The 25,203-nt window shown below is 34.5% G+C and overlaps 1 protein-coding gene across 10 annotated transcripts in view; it reads left to right on the plus strand.

The window, feature by feature from the left end:
* The window catches only part of ADGRB3 (adhesion G protein-coupled receptor B3), a 448,620-nt gene that overhangs the window by 167,757 nt on the left and 255,660 nt on the right, over positions 1–25,203 (plus strand). For 7 of the 10 annotated variants that reach the window (XM_038130254.1, XM_038130259.1, XM_038130260.1 and 4 more), the window contains exons 3-6: positions 11,133–11,243; positions 13,490–13,519; positions 16,447–16,608; positions 23,808–23,972. In XM_038130254.1, coding sequence (XP_037986182.1) covers positions 11,133–11,243; positions 13,490–13,519; positions 16,447–16,608; positions 23,808–23,972 — 468 coding nt within the window. The remainder of the gene's footprint in view (positions 1–11,132; positions 11,244–13,489; positions 13,520–16,446; positions 16,609–23,807; positions 23,973–25,203) is intronic. The other 3 variants (XM_038130258.1, XM_038130263.1, XM_038130261.1) reach the window with 2 other exon arrangements.

Genomic DNA, 25,203 nt, shown 5'->3' on the forward strand with positions numbered 1-25,203 from the left:
AAATCTGTTACATAAAAAATTGCTTCTTCATGTCTTTTGGGCACCTGTAATGATTTTGAAAAGCATAAATTACATGAAAGGACAAAATGGGAACATCTGTTCTATGGTCCAAATTCTATACATGCGCAGTTATATGGCATCAAGCCCTTTTCCCAGAGGTAGACCTTGTGCACCCAGGCTATCCTTTGGAGATGTTTTACATATGTTAGCATGTGGGCATTTGTATAACCACATCTTGCATCAATGGGTTCTGCTGTCATCCTGGGAAATAAACTTTTCTGACTGCCAATGTAAGTACCTTGAATCCAGAGTCAGTTCTGGCTCAGAGCACTCCAGTTCAGTCAGGCTTTGCAGACCTATTACTGCATTACTTTCAAGCCTTCATTAAAACTAATGGCACGTTACTTTTATAACCTAGGACTCCTTAAACAGATTTTAGTTGAGTGTGCTACTTATATATTAAACAAATGATGATTTTTAAAAAACAAAAATGTATTTTCATTTGCCGAAAATTGTTGCTAAAATCATGAGATTTTAGTCTTTAGAACTACTTTATTTACTCTGAGATGTAAATGTATATCCAGTTGAAGTAGCATTTTAAATAAAACAGATCAAACTTAAATATATCTGGGAAAATATAAAAAAAATTATTCCACAAGATCAATACAACATGAGCAGTCTGTATTAGGTCTAAAGCTAGGATTTTTTTCTGTTCTTTTGAGAACTGCTACCTTATGAGCTTCAGCGTAAGCTTTTCAACCTACTTAGCCTGCTCTTGATGACATGCTCTTGACTGAATGCTCTATAACTTTTGTGGTCAGGATAGTGGGTTATTGTTTGATTTTTCTGAACTTATGATCTCCTCTGCCTTATTTTTTTTAAGTTACCTGTTAATCGCTTAAGTGATTATGAAATATATCTAATCTGTTCATTATGATAGTAGTGTTGGTGCCGTGGTCATCTAAGTACATAACTATATTTCTGCTGTTGGTTGGACAGTCAAAATAAGTCTCTAGTGAGCATAATTTAATTTATTGATTCAGAATTTTTGAATGTAAATATTCTACTCTACATGCCTAGAGTAGACTTCTTTCAGGTAACTAAAGAATTAGAATATTTTCAGAGAGCCAACACAAAAGAAGGAAAGGCCTAATTTGAGACAAATTCAATTTTTTGTTTGAAAATAGCTTTGTATAAATGCTATTTTATTGAGCTCTGTTGCGAACCCATTCTTTTCCAGCCCTTTATAGGCAGCAGAGTAGAGGCATTTGGAGAGATTTGTAGGCTATCTGTGAGCAGATGTGTAAGCAGCACTGTAGATTATTCAAAAACAGGTTTCTGGTTAGGAGCAGTAGGATGAGATTCAAGTCTCTTAAAGACCATGATATACATCTCAGTTACAGGTCTCTCACTGTTCAAGGAAAGTCTGTTTGCTCAAAGTAAAACATAACGAGCTGCAGACTTCTCCAAATTATATTAGGTTTTTTTATGTCCATAAGCAATAGGTCATTCTGAGAATTCATTTATGTAAGTTACAGTCAGAGATCCCAGGGTAATGAGTATTGCAAACTCTATTGTTCCAAGTCCAGAACTAAACACCTTCACCTCAAAAAAATCCCTGCTTGCAATCTCCACGCATTCATATATGTTGACTATTGGCATAATCTCTGCAAATGATGGTCCATGGTGAGCTGAGACAGATTCTAGGTAGCCACATTGCATGTTATGCTGGCAAGCTGAAATGAATTGTGTAAGATGTATCCTATGAAGCCATCATGGAATAGACACTTCTAAAAGATCCTTATTATTGAGATGTGTGGGAGAAGCTCTATAGAGTACACTTCAGTTAATCATTGTGGAGGTCAAAAGGTATAGATTGCTGCAGTAATATTTGTAGGACACGCGTGAGAATTTTAAGTGATTCAAGTGTGTAATATTACACCAGAACGTAGGAATAATAAGAATACTAAAATCAATTAGTTTGATGCTTATCAATGAAAGACAAGCATGCTCTTCCACCTCTGAGGATGTACCACTTCAGTAGTGTCATCCCCATGATTTTCCCTAGGAGTGTCAATGTTGTGTCAACTAGACTGGGTTTTCTATTGCTCTCTAATTTAATCAGTGAAGTGGCCCAGAAGCCACTTTACTATGACAGAGTAGAAATCTCTGACATGGCTGAAAAACAGCATTTAAAAAAGGTTTTTTTTTAAAAATATGTGTGTTGCAAAAGTCAGTATTATATTGATGGGTCTCAGAGTAATCTATGTGCTTGGTAAACCTGTAGAGCATCATTATCATAGTCTCACTAATTCTCACAGATTCATCTGCTCAATCCAGTAAAGTGCTGTTCCTGTGTTAAGAGTAGTACAGTGTGATCAGATGGATTATGCCTGTGGAATACATCTGCTCCTAGGTCAAATTTTCTGCTCTTTTTTTTTTTTTATTATTTTATATTTTGACATAGGGTATTTTTTCTGGTGTTAAGTAGGTGAGAAATCCTGCACCTCAGTTGTTCTTTAATGCAGGCTTTGGGGTGAACTTCTGTAAGAGGTGTTTGACAAACTGTGCTTTGTTTAGCTCAGATCTGCAGCTAAACAGTTAGTTTGCATTTATAGAAGCATTGCATGGGCAATACCTGTAAAATTAGCCATGGTACTCTCTGACACTAGCCCATAGAGCTAGGAAGGACATGTTAGCAGGTCACTGAAATACTTTTTTCAAGTGTGGATTGTGCAGTAAGAGTGAAGGAGAATGTTGTCTTTTAGCCTCAGTGAGATATTTGACTCCTTAAAAGCATTAAATGAATTGCTGGTCTGACTGAAATCAGAATCTCAGGGATATAGAAAGGTGCTTTTACTAAAGCCAGTGAAAACATCTAATTTATTTCTAAAAAAATCCCCAAATATCTAGGTCCAAGAGATCTTCATTGATAGTTTTTGGTAAGATCTCTTGTGTGCTTTCCTACTTAAAATCCTGTGGATGTATTTCTTCTAGTGCAACTTCTCAGCTTACAAACTTTAGTCTGCCTGGGTGGAATGAGGCCATTTTACAACAGTCAAGGCTCTTGTCCTTTACTTTATTCTTCTCTTCTCTGAATAAAATGTAGCAGCCATCCATGATGTCTGTATACAAAACAGCCAGCTTTGTGGTGTCACAGATGATAAAAATGTACTGAGCAAAATTCACATCCAGCAACAGTTCTTCCATTTTTTATTATTTTCTCATAAAAACAATTTAGGAGACTTAAACAAGGACAAGAAAATGCTCTTTAAAAGGCATGCAATATCATTTAGCTTCACCGAGAAGCTCTTCCATTCTAAAAAAAATCCACACTCAGTTTAACTGTTTTTAGTGATTACAGTTTGCAGTACCTGTTATTTAAAATATTGATTCTTGTTCCTTCTCTTCATACAGCTTTAGAATCTTTCACAGAGTGTAAACTTCCTCGTCAAAAATTCATAGATAATTCATCTCATATTTTAATGAATGCTTCTATCATTTAGAAAAGATTAGGCAAACATCTGCAGAAATGTCTGTGCTAAATAGTTGCAGGGCAAGGAGATAGTCTAGATGTCCTTGTGAGTCCTGCTTTCTACAGTTTACTTGTTTTTCAGTCATTCTAGAATAGAAAATAAGAATTCTGGAATTCAAGAATAGCTTAGGAAATAACAGTTTTTTCTCAGTCGTCATCTCTTGACTTTTAATTGTAAAGAACAATAAAGAGGTACATGCTAGCCTGTGTGTAATAACCACATAGCTTGCTGCAGAAAAGAGAGTGTTTGTATAAAAATGGTGCCATTCTGAAATAATTCCTCCACTGGCTAACCATATCAGTAATTCAATTAATTAAATATATGGCAAAAGCAAAATACTTAATGCAGAAGTAAAATACTATGAAATATAAAGAAGAAATGAAGATGCTGAAGAATTATTATTATACCATGATTTAAATTTTTAAAGGCTACACATGAATAAGTTATTATAGTAGAAACATTCAAATGATGAGAATACTGCAAGAGAATGCATTAAAAGTGTTTCATTTTAAAAAGCAAAAACTTATAAAGGTAAGCCCCCGTGCTTTCATTCTTTAATGTGTTATTACATCCATGAATCTTTTGAGAAAACAGTATGGAATATGAGAGAATAACTTACTGCTGAATTTACAGGATTTAAATGTTAAACTTAAAAAATGTAAAGTTCTTTTATCAGTATTGTTAATTTTATTTGAATACAACCATTTTGGCTTGGATTACTAGGGAAATATTTGAATGGGAAAAATGTGAACTACAGAACATCTTCTGCCTACCTGGCCATGATAATTACAAATGTCAGATTTGGTAGATATAAAAAGGGGTAAAGCTAAAGTTTGGGCTTTCATCCACTCCTCCTTTTCCTCTTTTTATAGTTATAATTCTGCAAAGCACATGTGAAAACACACGACCTGCTATAGTGACATTTTACATTCATTTTTAACAGGTACGAGTCACTTCACCAGATTTTTATGCTCAGTTTCTCCTGCCTAGGTGTATGGTGATGAGCAACTGGGGCCAGAAAGGCAATTAATAGAGTTTGCAGGATTTAACATTCTTTGCACATTGAAAGTGAAAAAAAAATGTATCTTTATGATATTCTTCACTGATCAAATCTGTAACCATAAATAAACAGGTTCAGATCCCACTAAAGATAATGGCTGGCCAAGAGAGTCACTGCAGAGATGCACAGAGAGACAGCAGATTGCATTGCCATGAGAAAATCTTGCACCTTGGGATTTCTGCTATCATTTATATTTTAATTCAGCAGTATTTCATTTCTTATATTATTAAAAATACCAGCAGTAGTAGGAATCCAAAGTTATGTCCTAGGAGTAAATGGGTCTCCCTAGAGATTAATATAAACTAATTACCTTTGTACAATATGTTGACTGTTTAGAATACATAATTGTTTTCCCTAATTTTTTGAGAGGTGAAAGAATGCATACGTATATGTATTAGGATATCTCTGTCTACGAGAGAAATCTTGTATCTAATTTCTTACAAATGTTTACCTGTCTTTTATTTGATAAAATGCAATAATTTAGTACAATTTAAAAAATATGGTGTGTTAGAAAAATGCTTTTGCCTTTCATATTTCCATTATCATAAAATCCTTTCCATGTTTTCATGAGTACTAGCATATTTTTCTCACTGTCTTCATGAATACAGCTCAGTTCAGAACTTTATTCACTCTATTGAAGGAAATTATTCCATTCAGTTTAAAACTGATCAAAGCTCTTCTATACTGTTTTGGAGAGCCAAAAGGGGACTTTTAATGGGACCAGGATCTACGTAGGAAGTAAGCAAAGGCTGTTTTAAGAACGTTTTCCACATTCACTAAGAAGAGGTTCCCATGGAAATCAAATTCAGCTAATAGTTACGTTACCCTTTTGGCAAGTTGCCTGCCTCATGAGGAAATATCATTTTAAGGGGTTCCCATAGAAAGCTATAGCTTAAATCTGTACTGCAGACTGATGGTATTCACTAATGCCCTGAAGCTCTGGGTCCTGCCAATGCAGCATTAGAGAACAAGTGCTTCCTTGTGGGGTCTGGGTACTCTGCTACAGTGAGAATGCTCCTCAGATTTTCTTCTGTCATAGGGCTTACTGTGAGAGGAAAAAAAAAAGACCAGAAAAAAAAAAAAGCCCTGCAATCATATGCAATCATGGGTGTAATATACAGACCTACAAAAGAATAACTAAAAATAATGAAGAAAGAAAAACTCCTCAGTCCTTTGAATGTAGTGATATTTATTACGTATATATATGAGAGATAATTTTATAGTGAAAATGGAACACAAAGTCACAGCTTCTTAAGTCAGCGCAAAATTGTGCTTCTAAGTCAACACACATTCTGCCATCTAGTGACCAGAAGAAATTGTACTGACCAGGTGCTAATGCAATGAGAAATCCCAAGTACTGCTACTGTTGTGTATCTTTGTGAGAGAACCTCTAAAATGTGCAGAAAACTTTTTCATATTCTGGGAAGTCAGAAAATCATCAGATCTACTGAAATTAGTTAATATTGCAGCCCAGAATTTGATTTAAAAAGACTGATTCTTTCTGTATTTCTGTAGTCTTCTTTTTCCTTTCCCCCTCTCCTCCTCCCCCTTCACCTGGGACTTACATCAGCATTTTGCATAATTTCGGGGAAAAACATTTGTGTGTCAGCACAGAGAGGATGCCATGCTACTGCATGTGAGACAGCTTGCATTATTGCACATTCTGGCTGCAAGACCTATTCTGTTCATTCAGTAGTCAAGAGTAAATGAAAACACTTGTTTGGCTCGTTACAGTTCAGGAGTGGGTAGGGTAGTATGAATCACACTGCTGGAGCACTGTGGGTGAAAGAAAATGACAGTCACTTTGGGGAGTCGACTGCCTCTTTTTGCTTTTAAGGTTTTGAAAAGCTGTCAGGAAACTGCTCTACTTGGTTCTGTACAAGCTGACGACACTCAGCAACTCTCAGAAGTTCCTTGACATTGCATGTGTCCTAAGGGGGTAACCCTAGAGGTCTCAGAACCACTTTTTTTTTTTTTTTTTTAGTTCATTGATGATGTCATCACCAACTTCTATAATGAAAAAGGCTTTTTATATTAATGCCAGTGTGTCCTGCACCATAAATGGCACAACTCATAGTAGATGGTATACCATAATACATTTATCCCATTAGGTTCCCATGAAATGTGATAAAAAATAGCCATAAACGCCAGACCAATATGGTTTATAATGTCATCTGATGACTAGGATATATATGTAACAAATATATATGTTACAAATATCATAAAACAGCCTTAAAATCTGTTTGATAGTTACCTTAATTTTAAAGAATATCCACTTGTCAAAAAGCAAAGACTTGGTGAGCAGAACTTTGCAAAGCTGGTATTTTTATTTTGCATTTCTCAGTTTTCCTAGTTTGCATTTGTACACTGTTAACAGATTTTTTTTCTTCTTTATTCCTACAGAGAGCACATGGCACCTCTCTCCTCTACTAAAAACGCACACCTACACTGGCCGTAAGATTCTAGCTTCTCCTCTAAAAACTAAAAAGGTTACTCAATAGGAATAAAAATTCCCATGACATAACATATAACATAAAATAACATAACAATAAAGGTAAAGCCAATGGGACTAGTGATAAAAGCTGTAAATAATATGAAACTGTAAAATTTGGAACTGCAATTTTTTATTCGGTCCAAGAAGGCATGGAATTATATTACATGCCTCAGCTTATATGTAAAATGAAATAATGGAATCAGCTAATCATTTAGGGTGGGAAAGCCCTCCAAGATCATCAACCTTTGACCAAACACCAAACCATAGCACAAAGTACCACATCCAAGCATTTTTGAACACTTCCAGAGATGGTGACTCCACCACCTCCCTGGGCAGTCTGTTCCAATCCTTAACCAAATGATATGTCACATCCATATTAAAATGTATGCATCACTAAAATGCTTTGAAGTATTGATCCATATTATGAGCAGCTGAGGAGCAAAAAAATAGGTATCCAATTGCAGTGATCCCTTGTACTTCCATAGCCACCAAAGGACCACTGACAGCAGAATAAATTCTTTTATCAGATAACTAAACCTGAGGTTTTCTACCACAAATGTTTGGAATGTGTCATGATTTATTGTAAGTCTTGGTCTGGTTAAAATGATTCAAGGTTCCCCATCATGCTACTTTTATTTATATTTTGAGATATTTACGGGTTTTATCTTTATGCTGTGTAGATTATAGCATTAACAATGTAATAAAAAGTCTTAAAACCCTTGCATGTTTCCAGGCCTAACTTCGAGTCACACTGTCAATTTCTGAATTAGACCACGCACCTATTTGTTGCTGAAAGGATTTGCTTTCCCCCTGTATTTAATGAAACAATATGATTAGTATCAATGTTAGAGATAAAAGCAGAGAAGAACTGTCCTGTTTCACCCGAATAAAATTTAGGACAGACATGACCAAAAAATTCTCTTCAGAAACTAATGTCTACAAAAATACCTTCTTCTGGGTTAGAAAACTTATTTTCAGCAGCAAGAACTAGGTAAGAAGAGTGAGAATGATAAAAAATAATTTACTCTGAATGTCAATTCAAATATCCAATATTATATCCAGATATCAGGTCTTGAATCATGCTGACTTGACCTTGCAGGACACCTCTATGCCAGATACTGCCTACATTAGGATGGTTCTTACCACCTTTCCCACACAAACAGATCCTTGAAATTTCTGTGCCATTTAGTCATACTCTAGGCTGGCTTGGGTTAAAACGCTTTCCCAACCCAGAAAGCATTTAGATACTGCTTCTCTGTGAAGTATTTAGGGGAAAAAAAAATCCTGCATAATGGGTACACCTTCTGTGTTTATTACCTAGGATCTGAAAATGAAGGAAAGTTTCATTCTATTTAGTATTTGTTGTAAACTTAAGTAAGATAATATATTAAAAATGCTTCATAACAATGCATTACTCTTAAGCTTCTAAGATTAAACAATTTTGAGACTATTCTTTGCACTTATACACAGAAAGTGGACATTTCTGATTCCATTACAAAAATGCACTTGACCCTTTTTTTTTCTTCTCTCATGAGACCTGAATTTTAATGAGGTCTCACCCATGCCAGTACATTGCATTTCCTGGTACCGCTTTTATTCTCATGTGGCATTTGGTTAAATACTTCAGCTGAATATGGAAATAAGAGCAATGCATAAGTCTGGTTCCATTTTTTTTTGATAAAACATATACAAATATTTTATCTGGGTAATGAAAAATTTATCTTTAATATATACTTGCTATATAAATGCTTAGTGTATCAAAGGGAGATTAGCTGAAAAGTGCATCGCAAAGACCATCAGCAATAGTTGAAGTGAATTGAAAATATTTTGTTGCTTAAGTGGAAAAATGAAAAAAAACAAGGCATTATAATCATGCTGAGTGGTATTTGTAATTCCATCGTTATGACTGGAGCTACATCAGGTATTATCCAAATGCAGAGAACTGATCTCCCAGACATCCCTTTGCCTCTTCACCAGCAGTCTCTGTCCTGCAGGACACTGCATGTGCCCACACCCAGCACAAGATGCTGCAGGACTGGGACCAGAACATTCACCACCTCCCTGTATGCCTCTGGAAAGCCTTCCTCTAGCAAAGGTCTCCCATTATTGCACTCTGTAACTAGAGCTAAGTCTTCTGCAAGAATGGTGCCATAACCTCTCAATTCCCTGACAAGCAGAGATCATGTGGGCAGAAAACTCAGAGTAAATATGCCTTGCTATGACAGCCTCTTCAGGGGAAAAGCTATGTAAAGTCTCCTGCCATTACCATGCTATTAATTACAGTTTAAATGTGTCATCTGTACTGCACCTTGCAAAAATTGTAAAAATATTCTAATCACAATTTGCATTAGAATATTAATTGTAATAAGAGATTTTCCGCAGAATAAAAAGCTATCTTAAATCAGAGGAGCTGTAGAAGAGGTGGATTTTGTAAAAAATTATTCATAAAATTTTTAACACATATATGTATAGATATACATACATATATATATTATATAACTGCATGTGTGTATATACATATATCATTTAATTATATTTATTTCTGGGATGTATTAAAATGTTGAATGTTTAATCCTCAAAATATATTTTATTAATTATATTTTCAAATATTCTCTTTAGAATGTGAACTGCATTGCTGTTCTCAAATGAATAATTAAATTTATATTTTAAGTGGTGCCAGTAATGAATATTTACAAAAAGAAACACTAATTTGGAGAAATACATGAATAGTTTACTAGAAAGGAAAAAAAAAATCTTTCTTCTGATCGACCCCTAAAAAATAAGTTTACCTTTTATTGTTTCTTTAAATAGAAATTTTAATGTTTTAAATGATTTATCAAGACAATGTGTTTGCAAATAACATTTATTAGGGATATTTACATATCATATAATGTTTTATGGTTTTTGAGGCAGAAAGGTAAGTTATATTATCTTCATGCCTTTACAAATTGAGGAGAATTTTGAATTTTGCATTTGCAAGGTAACTTTCCAGCAGAAAGGGTTTTTTTAATGTTTGTGTTCCTTGTGTTTCAGACACCTTCTGCCTCATCAGAAACTTTATGTGATTGTATTGAAGTACTTTCAATGTTAACCCACATTTCCCAGCACACGCTTCCTGAATTAGAGTCCCAGTTTTTGGGTTTTTTTTACAGAATATTTAGCACTGAGCTGCAGACAGCTGTGTGTGCCTGGGAGGATCATAGGGAACTGTGCTGAAGACACAGCAGTCCCCCTCTAAGTGCAAAAGACTTTCTGCATTTCACTACAGAAATGAAAAGTAGAGCTAAGGTAGAAGTCTAGAAGGTTTGCACAGGACAAGAGAGGGTAAATGACAGCAGTGATAACAGGATAAACAACTAAAGCACTCATCTCCCACACTCTGGGGCTTGGTGTCACTGATTTTTCATAGGTTTTCCCTGTTAAAATCAATGTGGAGAATAAAATACAATCTATGGTCTTTTTAACTTAGAGCTTTCAGGAAGGAAGCAGATCACAAGCACTTGTTTTGCTGTATTCAGCCTAAAAATTAAACAGTTGATTGGCTAAATAATTACAATTTCCCATTGCCACCATTCCCAAAGATGACTTTTTATCTCTGTTGAAGGCTTCATCAGCCTGAAAGATGAGTGCAGAAATAGAAGTCCTCTGGAGGAGCAGCAGGCTCTGCCACAGAACAGCAATGTCTAACACTGTCACAGTCATTTTTTGGTGTGGTTTGCACGAATTTAAAATAAAGGAATAGAATGTCTGCATTTGAATAACTGTTTTTGTCCCATGTCATACAGCTGATTTATAGAATGTGTCACTACATTGAATGTTGGTTCATAAAATAAAATCATATTGGAAAATCTGCAGACATAAATTTAAGTATTTATTGAAAGCTGAGTGTAGCAAAGTTAAGTTGATGTTAACTGCCATGATCACTTGTCTGACTCTTGCCAGCAACTTCCAGGTATGTTTAGGAACATATTGCATGAGACAGTATGTGACTTTTGAGAAATGTCTACACACAAGCTTTCATAAACCTTTATTCTGTCTTTAGAATTTGGAATGATGGGAGATCATACAATTAAAAGTCAGCGACCTCGATCTGTTCATGAGAAAAGGGTCCCTCAGGAACAAGCTGATGCTGCTAAATTTATGGCACAAACTGGTAATACATCAGTTACATTTTTTCTATTTACTGTTGTTAATTTTAGCAAGACCACTGCATGTTTCCATAATCTTTTGCTGCATATTTGTCAGTTTTCTAAGCTGATACTTTTTTTGAATCATTTATTTTTTTTTCACCAGTTAAAGTCCATAAATAAAGTAGCTAAGAGTTAGATAGATCATGCAAAAACATGCACTGTGAATGTGAATACTGAATCATGTAGTGTAAGCATGAATTTCTTTAGTAGTAAAAGTAGTCTCACATGTACAAAACACAGGACAGTTCACTGTGACATGTTAACTTTTTTCAAAGATGTTAAGAACATGCTTCAGAATTTCTTTATAAATAGACTGTCTAATCCCAGCTTTAGGCTTTTATCAAATTAATTAATTACTGGGGTGACTTTAATGTGCATGCGTTCAGCATTTACTATCTTTGGCCCAGCACGATGCTATGTTCTCTAGTTTCCAGATTCATAATTGCTAAATGAAATTGGCCGTAAGTAGTTTTTAATTGAATGTGCAAATTATTTGACAGTTTTTCATCTAAAACATATTTTCTAATTTTGTTTGAGCAACTTCATCTTCTTTATCTAAAGATACCAAGATGATATTGGAAACCTGGAACTGAATTAAAAAAAAAAAATAGCCTGATTAGCCTGTTTACCAACAGTTACCACAGCTGTCTTTGAGGTCAATGATAAAATTTTAGTGGTGAGTTGAATTAAGCTCTCATACACCAAAACTACTGCCCATTTTGACTTCAGTAATGATCCATGTATCTGTTGGTAAAAGCTAACTCTTTATTGGTACCCTAAACACTTCATTCCAGTAAGTTACTGACTTGACAATCTTGTGCCCCATAATTGTTGTATGGATTTGAAACAACTCCTCTGTATCCCATAGTAACTAACCTAGAATATACGCCTGCATCAGTCGTACATAATGCTTCCAGTTTTTATGCACTTCAGTAAAGGGGCTATGATTGCTTCTCGTTATGTTGCATGTTGACTCCCTTAGTGGTAGGGTGCTTTACTTAACAGATTTGCAGAAATCAATATATTAAGCAATCTAAGTATCGCCAATCAGCGTAGATCTGTTTGATAACAAATTTAGAATGGGAAAAAGTCTGTTTTCCTCGTATTAATCTGTAGGATTGCTTTGATGGCTAACTCCCAGATACTACTGTAAGCAAATGCAGTGGAAGAAGGGAGCCTAGAATTCTCTAGGTCTCCATGCAGTTTTTGTTTAGGAAAGTAGAACTTATCACTTACATACCTAGCTCAGACATATAGTTTTAGTTGCTTACTACATAGAATAACACCTTTGCTTTTATACTGCTTCTTGAATTCATACAATTACTCAAAAAATCAGTAAAATTATCTGGGTTTTTTTCCCATATAAATCCCTAAAACTTTAATAATATCACGCAAATCTTGTATTTGATAATTTTTAGTCATGCATTGCAGTGCATCTATTCTGGGTGTTAGAGAGCTGCATTACAAGTGCGGCCCTTATACCATCACCTTCCAATACATTGTGTGTGTGGAGTGGGAGCTGAGCGTTCAAAATTATACAGGATTGGTTTTCAAGGTCCTGTTCTGAAAGCATGTGAGATGTATGAGCATATAAATTTAGATGCCAGAGTTTGGGGAAATATATATTTCCATGCTGCAGGTTAATACATTTTAAGTAATACTTGTGCTCTTTCTGGACATACTAATTTTCATCTCTTCATTTTGTTTTTCCTTTGTAGTCATCATTGCATATTTTCTTCACCTGTAATGCATTCATTTTTCTTGCAATAAAATGATTGTGATATCTTCCTAAACTGATTCATAAGGTTTTTTATTCTAACATATCTATCTCATTAATTTATCCACTAAGAAATATTTTTAGTAATTGGTTAGTGACTTTATGGGGTTCTATATTTTATTTTGTGTAATAATAAAGCAGATACAAAAGTGCAAATAAATATTTGTATGTTTATAAAAGGCAGAGAGATAGGAATAGAGACATATCCTGGAAAAAATTTATGAAAAGCATTTAATACTGTTCAAGTTGTAGACTTAATCCACTAAATATTGCTGGAAATTGATGAGTTTTAAAATTTGATATTAAAATATGCATTTTTCTGGTTTTGGAGACTATTATGAAGCAGTAAAAACATTTATTAAAAAATACTGTGTGAATAATTTCTTGTTCTGTATTTGTCATTTTATGTGTTTGCACTGATCCTTCCCTTAGGTGTTTTGGGATTTAGAGAGTATAATGCAGGTAAGTTTTACACAGATCAATGAGGCCTTCCATACAGTAAGTTATGTTTCCTCTTATGTGTCAAGCGTCAGGGGACAATAAGAGTTTGGTAGCTTGCTAAGAGATAATTTGAGATTATAGATTTAGTATCATTGATATAAAAATTTAAGAGTTCTCAAATAACAGAAAACAAGAAGGTAAATGAAGAGTAACCCATTCAAAATTTTCATTTCAGAAAAGAAAAAGAATGGATGAGAGAAAAGCAAACAATGGGAGATATATTTGCAGATTATGTACTTAACCTAGATTTATTCTAGAAAATATAGCAGTCTTTATTTGCTGAAGTTAAAATGGTAAATTAACAAGGATGTATAAGTTATTTTCCTTCTTTTAAATCTTTTAAAATAAGTAATAATCATCCTGAAAGCAGTATAAAAGACTCTGAAAAACTAAAAATTACAAAAAGAACCATAATACATTGTATAAAAGGAAGCAAAGCAGCTGGTGAGATAAGTGTGTTCTTTATTTTGTCTTCATTTTGCTTTTTTTTGCACTGCATGTTAATATGGAGGATCTTCCTCCAGCAAATGCTTAAGCCTTCTTTACATATAATGACGTATATTAAAAGATTATGCTTTTTGTGAATGAACAGTACATAAATGCTCAGAACTTCTAATAATTAATACCAACTTAAAAATTCACTCAATACGTTCACGCAATACATTCACTCAATACATTCAACAGTCTGACAACAGCCTAATAATCATGTTGCTGCTATTGTCCATCGTATTCCAATGGTTAAGAGTAACACTTTTATCACTTTAATATATAAAAAAATCAAAATTTTAAATTTTTATTTTCTGTATTTTATTGGTTGTGTACTCTCAACATGTCTGTGTTGAATAATGGATTGTTTACTTTGAGTATATATAACTATTTTACATAATGAGGAAAATCTTGAGAAACAGACTTTTTCTGTTGCTTGACCTTTTGTTGAAACAATTTTAACAAAGGCAAAGTCAAACTTCAAACACATAGGAAAAGACAAAAAGTGCTAGCCTAGAAATAGTATTAGCTTACACTAATACAAGTCTTTCTACCATGCATGTAGGGCTTATAGTACATATTTTATAATTGTTAATGTCTACATACATATTAAATATATTTAGCATGTTATGTCATCTAACTTGAACCTAAGTCATCCAACTGCCTAATCAAAGTGCTAAATTCATGTCACAAGAACTACTAAAACAATAATCAGTGATTTTTTTTTCATTATTTCACCTAACAAATAAAGAAAAGGACTACAAAAATCACTGGTGAATTTTTGTGTGTAGAAAGCTCATAATTTTGTGGTTTTCCATAGAAATTTTTAGAATTGCATATAATTGTATTAAAACCAGAGGGATTTGTGTGCTAATTATAACTCATTCTCTTTTTTACTGAAAAAGAAGCTCTTTTTTTTTTTTTTTTTTTTTTTAAGCATTGAATAGCCTCAGAATTGAATCTTAGAAGATCTAAGCAGAAACAATCTAGCAGAAACAATTATTTTGCAAAGGTTTCCTGCTTGACCTCTGGGGAAAAAAAAAACAACCAAAAGAAAGACAGCTTGGAGAGATTCACATATTCTTGCTATAAAGCACATTTTGAAGAAATAGCACGTCACTTACTGCATTCTTGGAAGATAGCACCAGAATACTCCTGCTTTGCAGACAGTCCCTCGACTGTGATCAGTATCAGAACTTTTGGAAGACTAGAAGTACACTGAGATAACTGAAATTTCAAGCAAGCTCTTCAAGTCTGCAGATTTTATCATGCCACTGATTTTAAAACAGAAAGTCCCATTTGTTTCAAAAAAGACTTACACTTAAAAGTCAAGCATGCAGTAAGGATTTCTGCTGCCAATTTACATTATACGCTGAATTTTAACGAAAGAAGCTAAACATCAATGCACAATTATTTACTCAAATTGTTCAGTGAGGTGTATTCACATTATTTTTTGCATTTGCTTTCTGAGAATATTCAAGGGACCTATTTTTCTGAACAGGAATTCCTTTTGGAAAGGAATTCTAGAATTGTGCGTAGAGCTGTTAATGAGAATTAAATTCAAGCATTCTTTCCAGAGCATCCATGCAAGAAAACTTTATGCATTACTTGCTTTCAAAAAATAAAAATTTAATATTCTATCTCTCAAAAATTTTTAAAAATCCTCTTTTCTAATATACAGTGTTAATAAATCACATCTGACAATTTTGAACATAGTAGTTAGTATGTATTACATGCAGTAACTAGGTCTGGCACACCCAAGAATTCAGCGTACCTGTAGGTCAAAAGCAAGGAGTAAATTTATGCTGCAAATTATCAAAGTTTCCATCCCACATTTCAGGTTAAAGTTCAGTAAAAACAATAAAATGTTTTTCTTTGTCAGGGAACTTCATTCAAATGCTATATGACTCTCTGAAGAAAATGTAAGACATTAGGGGCTGGTTTGTCTGGAGTTTTTTTTCACTGGAATTCCCTTACTGGTAGGGCTCCTTAAACTGTTACTGAGCTTTAATTCTAGAGGGATAAGTATAAATATCAAAGAAAAATCCTTTGCTATTATGTAAAAAGAGTTGTCTATGTTCTTACAGATCCTGAGGATTGTGTTGTTTCTGAAGTGTTGAAGGGCAGTAGTTCTCATAAAGTTGTAAATGATGCTAAGACATCAAAGTGTTCCCCTCTGACAGGCATTATGTGATTGCAGCATCGTAGGTGTCCTTGTTTTCTATTCATTGCACATTTTCACAGCTGCTTTACTCCATAAACCTTTAAATATTTATTTTGGTGTGGTACCTCTTTCTTTGATTTATAAGAGCAGACGATAATGAGCTTCAGCAAAAAAACCCACAGCCTGTGTCATTAATACTTATGTCTATATTCATGTTTGTTTGTTGTCTTGAATACAGGTGAATCTGGTGTTGAAGAGTGGGCCCAGTGGAGTACGTGTTCAGTTACTTGTGGTCAAGGGTCGCAGGTGCGAACCAGAACTTGTGTATCACCTTACGGGACACACTGCAGCGGCCCTTTAAGAGAATCAAGGGTTTGCAATAACACTGCCCTCTGTCCAGGTAGTGTTAGCAGCCAATAAATAAAATTGTGGATGTTTTTGAACTGTATAATGATAAGAATTTGAAACTATATGTTTTTATTTTTTTTATTATTATTAACATGGATTTCTTAGCGGCATTTCAGTTAAAGCAGAGAATTGTAATTCTGTTCACCTGTGAATTCTTTTTTCATGTAGGTTATTGTTTTTATATTCAGAACAGTCAAGATATGGAACAAGAGCACCTTTTTACTGACAGTTTCATATTTTTTTCAAAAAGTCTATATTCTCTAATTTTCACTCAGAAAAGAAAAGGTAGCGTAAGTACAAAGACAAACTAGGGAAGAAATCCAGATAATGAATACATTAAAGAGCAGAGACTAATTAAGAGGGTGGGTTAACATATATTATTTGACACTGCAATTGTTTTCCCATTTAGAATACTCTCTTTCAGGCAATGGGCCAGACAATGTTCTATGCACAGCAATATCTTCATGGACTTCCCTTTACATTGTTCTGGCAAGAAAGGGCAACAGCTACCTATCAAAGGAAAAAAGATCAGACAAAAGTAACTCTCTTACATCTGACACACGGTAAAGGTCATCAGTGTCTTGCATCACAGTTTTCCGACTCCTTTTGTCTGAGAGATCTGGACATCGTTGGAGTTCAGCAGTAGTTATACACTAAGGAGAAGAGACAGGCATATTCAAGTTAGTTGCTGAAAGGGCACATCTTTCTTTAGACTCTACCTGTGGATCTATGATGGGAAGCAAGAGGGAAGGCATATGCCTCATGACTACATTATTTTTCCTCTGCCATGACTGAAATGTAAAAAAAAAAAAAAAAAAGACTGTATACGATCCTTCAGATGGTATGTAGTCTTTTTTTTTTATAGTACAAATTCAGTACAAATTCCTCAGGTCTCTGGAGCATTTGATCCCAAGAGAGTGGTGAGCCATCTTCAGCTTCTGGGAAGCTCAGTACATTTTTGAAGTAAACTAAATTGTCATACACAGAGAATTCTTGGACTTTATCTCAGTGAGCAGTAATATGTAGAATCCAGCTCTCATGTTGTGTTTTGAAAGATAGCCAATGGGAAGTGCATGTGATCCCATCAGTTTGTGTATCAGCATTTTAAGCATTTAGGGAGCCTCTGTAATGGAAAGCAGCTTACAATATTGTCTCTAGATGATGCATGATGGTAACAAGAATTGCTCTCAACACCTAATGTTTTCTATTGTGCTTAAGTTAATCAATTCACATGAAATTTTCTAATATTTCAGAGTAGAAATGCCTAGTTCGAGCTGAATTTTAATACTTTAGAAGTGGTAAAACTTTACACATGGAAGTGTTTCCATACAAAAATGGCAAGTATTTCTAAAACATTTAAAGTAGCTTGGATTGTGAGAAGTGGGAAATACTGCAAAAGACCTCTCACGTACAAAAAAAAAAAAAAAAAAAGAAAAAAAAGAAAAAAAAAAGAAGTGAAAGAGAAGAACTGTTAAAGAAATTAACAACCATTGTAAGCAATCAAAGATAGATTTAATATTAATTTGAAACTATGTGAAGAATGAACATGAAAACAGAATCCATCTTTCACAATGAGTTCTGCCTGATTTCTTGCTTATTAGTATTAACTAAGAAGAGGAAAGAGGATTAAATAACATAATTTTCAGAATTTTATCTTCATTCTTGCCAGAAAGGGATATTAAGTTTTCATACAAAAACAAAGCAAAACAAAAACCAAAAAAATACAGGTAATACAAAAGCCAAGGTAATTACTTTGCTGTCAGATTTAATCTGGAAAAATTTCTTAGATATGTTATGGTCAAACATTTTACAATGCTCACCCCAAACCACTACTCCATATTTCTCAGGTCACAAGCTGTTTCCTTACACCCTCACATTTCAGGATACAGCTTTTGTTTCCAGATCCCCAGTATAAGCAAAGGCTACGAATTCTTAGTGTCTGCACTGCCAAGATACTTTCTTTTTCAGCTTACCACAGCTGATTTTGATAATCTCTATGTATCTTGAGCTACCTTTCCTAAATATTCAGTCTTCTGGGCTTAATCTTGCATATTGTTCTATGCAGTTACAAAAACCTTAATTTATGTTTTTCTCTGTCTCAATACAGGGTCACTACTGTGTAGCAGTGTGCAAGATTAGCAATTTAGAAATAGGCTTTTCCTAGGCATTGCTCAATTAATTTTCCAAGCATCCCTTTAATTATTAGCCCAAATATCCTCTGTCCTCATTCTATTATGTATCATGACTCAGAAAGTTGCATAGTTCCTGGTCCCTGGTCCATCCATATAAAAATATATAGTCTGTATACTAGTGTGTTTAAAACAGGTGTTTGACAAAATGATTAGTAAAAGGGTGGGGGGCATTGTGAGAGCTGGAATGTTTCCTAATCAAAAAGTTGCCCCTTCAGCATAAAAAATATGCAGAATGATCTACTGTACTTCATGCATCTATCCATAGGCTTCAAAGGAACCTGTTAAACTTGCAAATACTAATGCAAAGCTTTCAGACTATTTTTTTTTTCTATTGCCTTTAGATATTCTTTATATACACTTTAACATATTTTATATGCTGTCCAAGATACTCACTGGAATGTCAGAGAACATTTTTCTCTGTGATCTCAGTGTCCTGGAAAATTTGAAAAATGGGATTTACCAGCTTCATATATATGTATGTATGTGTTGGAATACATATTTAAATTTCAAAATAGTATTACTGATAGTTTGAGCAAAATAATGAAGGAACTACTTTTTTGGTTATTTATATTTATTTCAGACCAATACTATTCTAGAGAAGTGCAGCATAGTAGACAACAAAACGTAGCTCAGATAATTTTTATTGTCACTGGTCCTTTTGTGAGTGGAGACATCTCAGGATCCATTACTGCAGTGCTACTGATTCATTTCAGTTTAATGAATAATTTCTAACACAGCCAAAACTTAGGGGAAAGAGCATGGGATTTGCATGCCTGCAGATCATCTCAGCTTCTGTTTCTCCTTCTCCATTGCCTTGAACAGCTTTTGCCATAAAATTTAGCTGTAGCTTAGCATTTTCAGGCTTATGGGTAAAGCAAGACATGGCAGGAGCAGGAATACACTAAGCCATTTCAAACATTTGTATTCTCAAATGCTTCACTTTGGCTGGTGTTATGTGCTAAGGTAGTTTTACTTACCCCCCTTTTTTCTCTCCCTGATCTTATTGCAGCAGGACCTGACAAAAAAGCTTGTCTTCATCTTTCTTAGACACCCCCTTTAAGCAGTGAAAGGCCACAATAAGGTCTCCATGGAGACCTCTTTTCCAGGCTGAACAACCCAAAATCTTCTATTCTGTCTTCATAAGAGAGGTGTTCCATCCCTCTGATCATCTCTGTTGCAGTGCTCTGGACCAGCTCCAACAGATTCATGTCTTTCTATGCTGAGGATCCCAGAGCTGGATGCAACACTCCAGGTGGGGTCCCACCAGAGTGGAGCAGCGGGGCAGAATCTCCTCCCTCACCCTGCTGGTCGTGGTGCTTTTGATGCGGCTCAGGATGTGTTTGGCTTTCTGGGCTGCAAATGCACAGTGCTGGCTCAGGTCCAGCGTCTCATTCACAAGCAGCCTGAAGTCCTTCCTTGCAGGGCTGCTCTCAATTCCATTATTTCCCATCCTGTGTTGAAACCAGGTTGCCCCCAAGCCATGTGTAGGACCTTGTTGAACCTAATAACATTCACATGGGCCTGCTTCTACAGCTTGTCCAGATCCCTCTGGATGACACCCTTTTCCTCAGGTTTGTCCATCACACCACTCAGCTTGGTGTTGTCTGCAGACTTGCCAAGGCTGAGCTCAATCCCACTGTCTGTGCCACTGATGAAGATAAACAGCACTGGACCTACGTGCACCACGATGACAGCCATTTTTTTTTCAGTATCTGTTCAATTTAAAGCTGAACAAATCAAATGTGTTTAAACCCCAATAAAATTCTCACAAAATATGTTTGTAGGATGAAGGCCAGCATGGCCTAACGCCTTCTTCCACTTCACAGCAGTTGTGTGTTGTGAACACTGTGGGTGTTCACTTCAACATGATTAGGTTCACAGAGTGGCAGAGAGATGGGAAAGATGCTTTGCAGTAATCCAAACTTGTTGTGCTAGCAATGTTTTTGACAGAGAATCTGGCAATATTCTGAATATTTTTGTCCCAAATAATGAATCTTGCATCTGAAATTGTGTTATAGAAAACAGTAACTCCTCTGCGGGCCAGCTCTCCATCTGGTGTAATTTGGCATAGCTAATCTGGCCATAATTCATCAGATGCTATAGGGGATTTTTTTTGCATTTAGAAAATAGTGTTAAAGAAAGAAGATGTAAATAAAATACCAGAAAGAAAAATCAGGGGTAAGAAACTTTAAATACAAGATGTTCTTTTAAAGTTAATCTGGATAATACTGGGCACTTCTGTAATGTGTTGTTTAAGTCTTACGCCTATTCCATCCTTGACTTTGTTATTGGACGACTAGTTTCAGATATAAAAGTCTACAAATGCAAGAAAAGTGCTCTGAAAGTTTTATTTATTGAGATAAAATTTGTCATGGAAGATGATTTTTGGCACAGCTTAATTTAAACCACAAACAGAGAGAGGCTGCTTTCAGTCCACCCAAAATGAAACATTTTGTTTTGGCTTATGTTTAGTTCCAAAATCACATAGGAATTGTTCTGTGTTGCTGCTAGCATGCAGTCAACACTTGCCTGAAGAAATACGCATCCTCTTGGTTAAAGACAGTACCTTTAAAGAGCCATTCAGCCCATATTTTTTTTAGTTCTTAAATAAAAACAACTAACTTAGAACATTTTGACAGCATAGAATCAAAATTCCAAATTAAGCAATAGGCTCAAACTTGTATGTGCCCTGAAAAACTCCACTCTATGTCTACATAGAGTCAAGACTTCTTCAATTTATTATTTTTCTGGAGAATAATCTTTTTAGAATTTTGTTTAATTTTTTTTTTAGCTAAGTTTTATACTTTTTAAAAATCTGGTTGCATCTGAACATTTTAATCAACTGTTGTGGTATCAGGAGATGAAACTATGTCACATTTTTATTACTGGTTATTGTTTGGAATCTGATCTGATCTGACAAACTGTTTCCTCATTAATTTTACTCATATGATAAAAAATATGGAATCTTAGAGATTTGTCTGAATTCATAATCTAAGACCTTGCCAATGAGAAAAAAAAAAGAATTCGATTATATAGCTGAATCAAAACAGCTGTAGAAGTATTATACTTGTTGAGAACAGCTGAAACAAAAAGAGTTATGGGCAGGTATAGTCATAAATTCACTATTTTTAGAAGTGCAAGACTTTCTGGTTTTGACAAAAACGTCAAAATTAATCAAGGTTTCTAAACTAACTAGACTAAAATCTGTCACGTTAACATGAATTTGGATTGTTCCTGGGGGTTATTTTTTTTAATATAATGCCAATGGATGTGATATTTAGAGTAAGATAATAAGGATGTAGGATGTGATCTTTTTGACCACTTTTACATGACCAAATGAAAACTTTTCATTGATTGAGCTGTTGTCCAGTGGGTTAAAATCTTCCCTGAATAAAGTTCGACATTTTCTGTCAGGCACAATTTCTCAGATGTTAACTAACAAACTTTTTATCTCAACATAGTGTCTGAAATGACAATTTTTCTTACTTTAAATGAAAGGCAATAGAACTTACCTACTTGCTGAATTCCCCTTGATCTTCCTGATGAATTTGTGATAATCTGCCAGGGAGCTGAATGTCCTTCCACAGCCTTGCAAGTGAATTTCACCTCAGGAAATGTTATTCTGATTCCTGCAAGAAAAGGGTTGTATTTGTAGAAACTGGGCAGGGGATATGTGCCTTCCGGGCAAAGGAAACCTATATATGAGAAGTTCTTTCACAGTGATGAAAAAAAGTGAGGACAAAACAGAAAATCTGTTTCTTCTGTAATGTTGTGAATCATTATTACTGATACACTCAGATGTTATACACAGTTTGCCCCTCCAGACACCCTTCAAACAGACAGGGCTTCAGAAACAGAATTATGTGGTACTGGGTACGATGTTCAGTCTGGTTACTTAGTCTCTGGATTTCTCTTAAATGCTTAACATTACTGCAGTTCTCATCACTACATTCCTAATTGTTTTTGACATTGCCTAATTTAAATTTGTGCAACTGCTCTTTTTAAAGCAGAAGAAAAATAGGTAAAGTTTGCTTTGCAGTATTATTCAATTTATATAGAACTGTTTTACAAATGTATGTGTGGAGAATTTTCTGACAATTTGACTGAATTTTTCTGTAAAAGGGTTGCAATAGTATGTAAGCTCACATGGATATTGTATATCAGTTTCTCCTAAAGCAGAAATTGCTTAAAGTAGAGAAAGATTCATCCTCTATGATTCCTTATATTAATATTATCAAATATTTGTAAGTAAAAATAGTGGTATAAGTTTGTAATTTATTGTGAACTCTGAAGGTATTTGTGATTTGTTGAATGAATGTTTTTTCAAGAGTAAAGCATGTATAACGATCTGTTGAATCAATGAATATGTTCATGTAAGGAAATGGTATATATCTCTTTTACTTATGTGATCTTGGAATTTTTGATGAAGATAATCAAGCATGTCTGCTGCCATATATTCACCAGAATTTAAAGAAATGAAAAAACTTCAAGATTACTTCCCTAATTTGTGATATTGACATAAGAAATTACTTCATTTATTCCTGTAATTTTAAAAGAAAGCTTAATTTTGGTTGGTTCTAGATTTTAGAGTTGCCTTGATACAGAAAGTTTATGCCTGATTTTCACAAAAGCTAGCCTCCTGAAAATCAGGGCTATTAAACATATCAAGTCAGGGACCAAATGTGTCATAACTAACTTCTGAAAAGGAAAGTCAACTTGTGTAAAACAGTCAAAGAAGAGAAACTTTGATAGTGAGATTAAAGATTAGAGAAATGTTTCAATGTATATTTTTAAATACGCTTTTTGAGAAAATATTATTAAATTAAAATCAACTAAGCTTTTACAAATATGTGTTTTCTTATGAGAAAGCTTACCTTTGAACTGATTTCCTTGAAGGTAGCAAAATAACTCCTATTTAAAATGTTGATTTTGTTTATTTTGATATCAATTTGTTACTTGTGTTTCTTTTTCTGTTTAAAATCTGTGTGGTTTGTTGCAGTACATGGCGTTTGGGAGGAATGGTCACCTTGGAGTTTGTGTTCATTCACATGTGGTCGAGGCCAAAGAACTAGGACAAGGTCATGTATACCTCCCCAGTATGGGGGAAGATCATGTGATGGACCTGAAACACAGCACAAACCTTGCAATATTGCACTCTGCCCTGGTGAGCTCACACAGCAACTCTCTACTTTGTTACAGTGCATTTAATCTGGGTTGTTTGTTTGTGATTTCTTTTATAGCACTTTGCACACAGGAAAAAAAACAAACCATTATCCAAAGGGACTAGCTTGAGTAATATTGTTCATAATTCTGACTGTAATGGTTAAAATATATAGTCAGGATGGTCACTGCTCAAGACAGATGCAAACAATATTTGGTTTCTTTGAGTTACTCTGTCTGTAGAGCACAGTCTGTTGTGTAGGAAGTCTTGATTCAGGATGAGTCTCAGAGAACCAAAAGGTAAAAAACTTCCTGAGTGTGGCTGAAAGGGAGACATTCAGAGGTCACATAGTTCGTGTCACCCATATCAGTACGAATTACAGAATACAAAATACAGTTTACAAATTACAGTTTGCTTAGAGGTTCACTGTAATTACTTATTCATCATATGACAAACATATTTGTGAAACCATAATCTTTAAATTGCTAATTTATCCAAAATGGATATTATTTACATGTGTACAGACAGAAAGGCTCACACAAGCTAGGGCATCATTTGAATACTCGTTAAGTTCTTGTAGTACAGGTTTAGGCGCCTCATTTCTTATATGTGAAACCAATTTCAAAAAATTGCCACTAACCAAATAAACAATTCACAGGCTTCATGTTAAACTGTCCATCTACTAAAATTAAAGATTGCTAAAGAAACATGTTCCTTCAAAATTGATTTTCAACTTTTTGTCTTTTGATTGTGATTCATTTAGACCAACTTTTTCAAAATGCATGTATGCATATAATGCATCCAGTTTGCTTCAGTATTGTGAAGAAACACAAAAGATATTTTGACCTAATCTGTCAAAAAATTATTTGAGAACTCTGGATTTTGAATCATCATTTGTACCTAAATGACTTTTAGAGGCACTTCTATACTGTTACATTTAAAAGCAGCACTTTAGGTCTTTGCTCAATATTAAGATTTGCTGCAATTTGCATTTTCAATTTATTAAGGGAATCTTCATGTAGAATTCTCTATTTTTGAAGGGTATTTCTGAAACAGAAAACTCACATGCTCTTTTCTCCTAAAGATAAATAAGAAAGATGTATGAAATATATATGAGAAGCCACAGAATGAGTTTTCTCCAAAGACAGTATAATAATTGATTTGATCTTTCCTAAATAATACTATATAGCAACGAATAAAACTGAAGAGGGTGCACTGAAATGTAATTTCCATA

The sequence above is a fragment of the Motacilla alba genome, chromosome 3 (genome assembly GCF_015832195.1).
Source record: "Motacilla alba alba isolate MOTALB_02 chromosome 3, Motacilla_alba_V1.0_pri, whole genome shotgun sequence".
Lineage (NCBI taxonomy): Eukaryota > Metazoa > Chordata > Aves > Passeriformes > Motacillidae > Motacilla > Motacilla alba.